Here is a 4,391-nt window from a genome sequence, read left to right on the forward strand (position 1 = left end):
TCGTCTGGAGACATCACCAAGGAGGCCTGTGATGTCATCATCAACTCCTCCAATCAGGACTTTAGCCTTCGATCAGGTGACTATCCCTCCTGGCAGCACTGGGTCGTAAAATGTAAATGTCATAAAACACTTCATTTGAAGGACCATCCCATTTTGAGGCGTTCTTCTTCTGCTCTAAAACTATCTGGGTCTCAGAAACACTAACAACTACAGTTCCTCAGCAGAGGAATTGGAAATCTCATCCACAAATTGGTGCACATTTCAAGTTTAAACAGATAAAATACCCCATTTTTGCACATTATGTAATTGCCTCACTTTGTGAGAAGATGTTCTCAGAGCATGCAGAGGTCCAGGATTCAAATCCCAAGGTGGCCAGAAATGTGGCAACTCATGCACTTTGTGTGTTTTCCAGTGCGTCTTGTCAATTAAATAAGAAATAAGTATCAGAATGCTTGCAGTTATATTTTTACATCACTGATAACCTTTTTTCTTTTGGAATTTCAATTTCTCTTCAGTTAATTTAAATGAAAACTGACTTGCAGAGATATTTATACAAGAATACACAGTTTGAAGTCTGCTTTGTAAGCTCCTCAATTTTGTTGTTAAGAGATTGCACATTTGACAGTGTGATGGTAGGGAGAGGAAATCGCTCGCGCACTGTGTTTTTTTCCCACCATTTCTGTCTCAAAATATCTATGCAGTCCATGGGAATTATTAAAAACTCCCGGCTTGAGCTTGAAGCGTCAGTGGTTGAGACGCCACTCGCCAGAAACAATGGAAGTAATTGCAATCCAACCATTGGGAAGTTCCATATTCTAGAAATTATTGCTCCGTAACTCTAAAAAGGTTAATCACACTGACACACTACAAAGACCCTGGCACTGTTACTCCAGAATTTTGTTTACCACCTGAAAACTCTGCTAAAATACTACTACTGACTAAAGTCCTTTTTTTGTCAAAAAAATATGGGAAAGATTCTTGAAGAACTTTTTGCTTAGGTTGAATGATTTCCACTATTGCTGTTTTACCAAATTATCCTACTTTTTAAAAGTGAGACTGAGTAACCTTTGTAAGATGAAGAAACAGTCTTACTTTTGTGAATTAAAAGTTATATTTATGAGTAACTAGCTACTACTACTACTTGTGATCCTGTTACACTACATTTTAACATGTCTCAGATAAACATATCTTTAATGCAATGCTTAAACAGGGTTAGAGTTATCTGTCCTCCCACTGAGAACCACTTTTGTTAGTGTCAATAAAACAATCAGTCATTAAAGTTTTTTACTTTTTTGTAGTTTATATAAGTTCTGACTCACAGCGGCAGCACTTATCCTCCTTCTTGTATTTCTCAGGAGTGTCCAAGGCGATCTTAGACAGCGCTGGAGCAGCAGTTCAGATGGAGTGCGCACAGATCGGTACGTAGCTGGAATTGAACCTTTCACACTGTTTGATATTTTCCCAGCATCATCCTTCCCATTCACACAATTGCTCAAAGGTACATTTACTGTAATTATTGAGGGAGTCAATGGAATTTATTTCAAAGTAATTGTTAAGGATTTGTGGCACTTTCTTATGAGCAGGAAAGAGTTTCTCCATATTAACTACAGCCTGAACATTTGTGCCGCCAATGTGACAGAAAACCAGGATCACCTAGGTTAATGCAAAGCAATGTAAAGGCTTTCCTTTGTATATCCACAAAAAATGATACAGATGAATCAAAATGTATAAATGCAAAAATAATTTATAATTGTTTAATTCAGTGTTTACACATCCCTATCCCTAGTACCCTGTCATTGACACCACCTGTAATGTTTCAATGTGTGCATTTCAATTGATTTTAAATTGTATGTTTAAGGTCCAGTGTATAGGATTTAATGGTATCTAGCAGTATAGTTGCAGATTGAAACTCCCTCACTTCACCCTCCCCTTCCAAGCACAAATGAAACATTCTAGAATCAGTGTTTGTTTGTCCGTTCTGGGCTACTGTAGAAACATGGCGGACTCCGCCAGAAGAGGATAAAACATCTCATTCTAAGGTATCAAAAACACAGCCAATTTTTATATTCAGATAATTATACACTAATGTAAACATTGATGAATATTATATTACATTTCTGACAATAGTTTCTCCTAAATGTTACACACTGGACCATTACAGTGATTTTATTTATACAGTTGAACATTTAATGAATTGTTTAGGCTGCTGTGGTCAAGTTTGCATTTTTGCAGTGGCCGCAGCTGGATCTTTCAACCATTTATCTGTTACCTTTAGCTAATATAATAGATAATCTTGTTAATCTGTCTATTGTGAGTCCACCAACTTTAGGCTACATTTCCTCTCTGTAGTGAATTCTCCGGGTTACCAGCCTCGTCTGATGATCATGACGTCAGCCGGAATGCTGCCCAGCAGACAGATCATCCACGTTGTTGGCCAGAGGGATCCTCCAAAAATCCAAGACTTGGTTTACGCAGTGCTGCAGTTCTGCGAGGAGCACAAGTTCAACTCTGTCGCCTTCCCCGCCCTGGGAACAGGTCTGTGCAAAAAAAAACGCACACATACACCACTATTATTGGAACCTGAGTAAGTGTCATTTCTACTGTGTGTGATTTTAAAGAGGATTCTTTTCTTATTTGTTCATTTTGTTATTTCACTGTTCGTTGTGACGCCATGTTGTTTGCACTTATAGTCAAACTTTAATTTATTGGGTATTATTCACTAATCTTGTTATATTAGAACAGACTGAAGATGCATGTGCAGTTGCAGTAGATTCCATCAGAAAGGCAAAAACTTCTCAGGAACCTGCAGAAGTCCGTACAAAGTCTTTCCAAGCACCCATGTAATTACAGCAAAAAAAACTGTAAAACGGTAGAATAAATTCATAATTAATATATGGATCAAAGAATTTATTCATTTGAGGTCCATAACATGTTTTAAAGGCCATGGTAGATCAAACACAGCGTGAGACTCTTGTGTGCAGTATGCATTCATCTGGGTAATTTATTTACAGCAGGAAGTGGCTTTTTTGGATTCATGAGGGTAGTACAGAGGTAATGGTGTAGTAATGATTCTCATATCAGATTCCAGTGTGAACAGTCCCACATGATGAATGTCAGTCTAGAGCGAAGTAAAGGTCACATGAATTTGGATATGACTGGTCACACTGAAGTCAGCTTGCAAGAAATCAGACCTGTATTTGATTTAGAGTCAGAAACACTTCAACACCTGATACAATTCAAAGAGGCCCTCGGAGCCCAGCTGTGGGTAGTAATGAGTCTATAAACTGTGTTTAACAATAATCAATAATAACAGATATGAAATGCTCAGTGTGAATATTATTAAAAACAACAGTACATATTTACATCACATCACATTTACAGATGGATATAAAAGAAATATACCATTCTCTGCTTAATGAGACTGCTAATCTGACAACATAGTCCTTTTCATCAATTATCTAGAGAAATAAGTTCCTTCCTTAAAAGTCTTGAGTCAGAAAACCTTACTATTATTATCCTAGATGTGTTTATTTTTCCCAGTCACCTAGTTGTTAATACTCTTAAGTTAGTCCTACTTATTTATTTATTATGTGAAGAATGAATTCAAATTGAGTGCAGTGGAGCCATGTATTGGCTTTACCCGAAAATACACTTGCAGTCTTAACAGCCACTTAGACACTGTGACACTGTAGGTGCTGGGTTGGACACTAAGAAGAACTAAATCATCAGTGACTTATTTGTTTAATTCAACACTTTCATATCGTGGCTGTAATGAACTCTGCAGCCTGCGAGGGACACTAGCAGGTCATCAAGTTTCACTGTCTTTTCATGCCATCCTCACATCATCATCACCGCCAGTCCTTGTCTACCTGTTAGGTCAGGGAGGGGCCAGCCCGTCGGCGGTGGCGGACGCCATGGTGGAAGCGGTGGTGGAGTTTGTGAGGAAGAAGCATCCGAAGTTTGTTTGCAGCGTGAAGATCCTGATCTTGTCTTCCGCTGTCATGATGACAGGTAGTTTCACATAGCATGAAGAAGAGAGAAGGGGAGAGGGCAGTGGAGGAAATAAATAGAGAATCTTCACCAAGATCAAAAGTACTGTTTACGATAAGGAAGTTGTTTTGTAATTTTTATTCTTGTAGAAAAAAGATTGATCTATGTGATCTGTTTTTTTCAAGAACAAGATATATGATCGAACCAATATTTTGTCTACTATGTTCCAAAATCACTAAAAACTACATCCAATTAAAAACCAGCCTGTCACTCTTCAATCTCTAATTTACTGCATAAAGCATACGATCTTACATGCCAATCTGTATTAACATTATACAAAACTATATCAATATTGTTGTCAGGCTCTTTTTTTTCCCACACGTCGATTGATTTTTGGGGAG

At 37.9% G+C, this 4,391-nt stretch overlaps 1 protein-coding gene across 1 annotated transcript in view; it reads left to right on the forward strand.

Moving 5' to 3' along the window:
* Positions 1–1,355: 1,355 nt before the first annotated feature.
* LOC118325413 (protein mono-ADP-ribosyltransferase PARP14-like) overlaps positions 1,356–4,391 on the forward strand; it is a gene marked incomplete at its 5' end in the record, with an annotated part of 6,026 nt that continues 2,990 nt past the window's right edge. Inside the window, 3 exon segments of the mRNA XM_035658089.1 lie at positions 1,356–1,418; positions 2,350–2,535; positions 3,877–3,988. Coding sequence (XP_035513982.1) covers positions 1,356–1,418; positions 2,350–2,535; positions 3,877–3,988 — 361 coding nt within the window.

Source organism: Morone saxatilis, unplaced genomic scaffold (genome assembly GCF_004916995.1).
Source record: "Morone saxatilis isolate NCDOM2014 unplaced genomic scaffold, NCSU_SB_2.0 Contig16, whole genome shotgun sequence".
Lineage (NCBI taxonomy): Eukaryota > Metazoa > Chordata > Actinopteri > Moronidae > Morone > Morone saxatilis.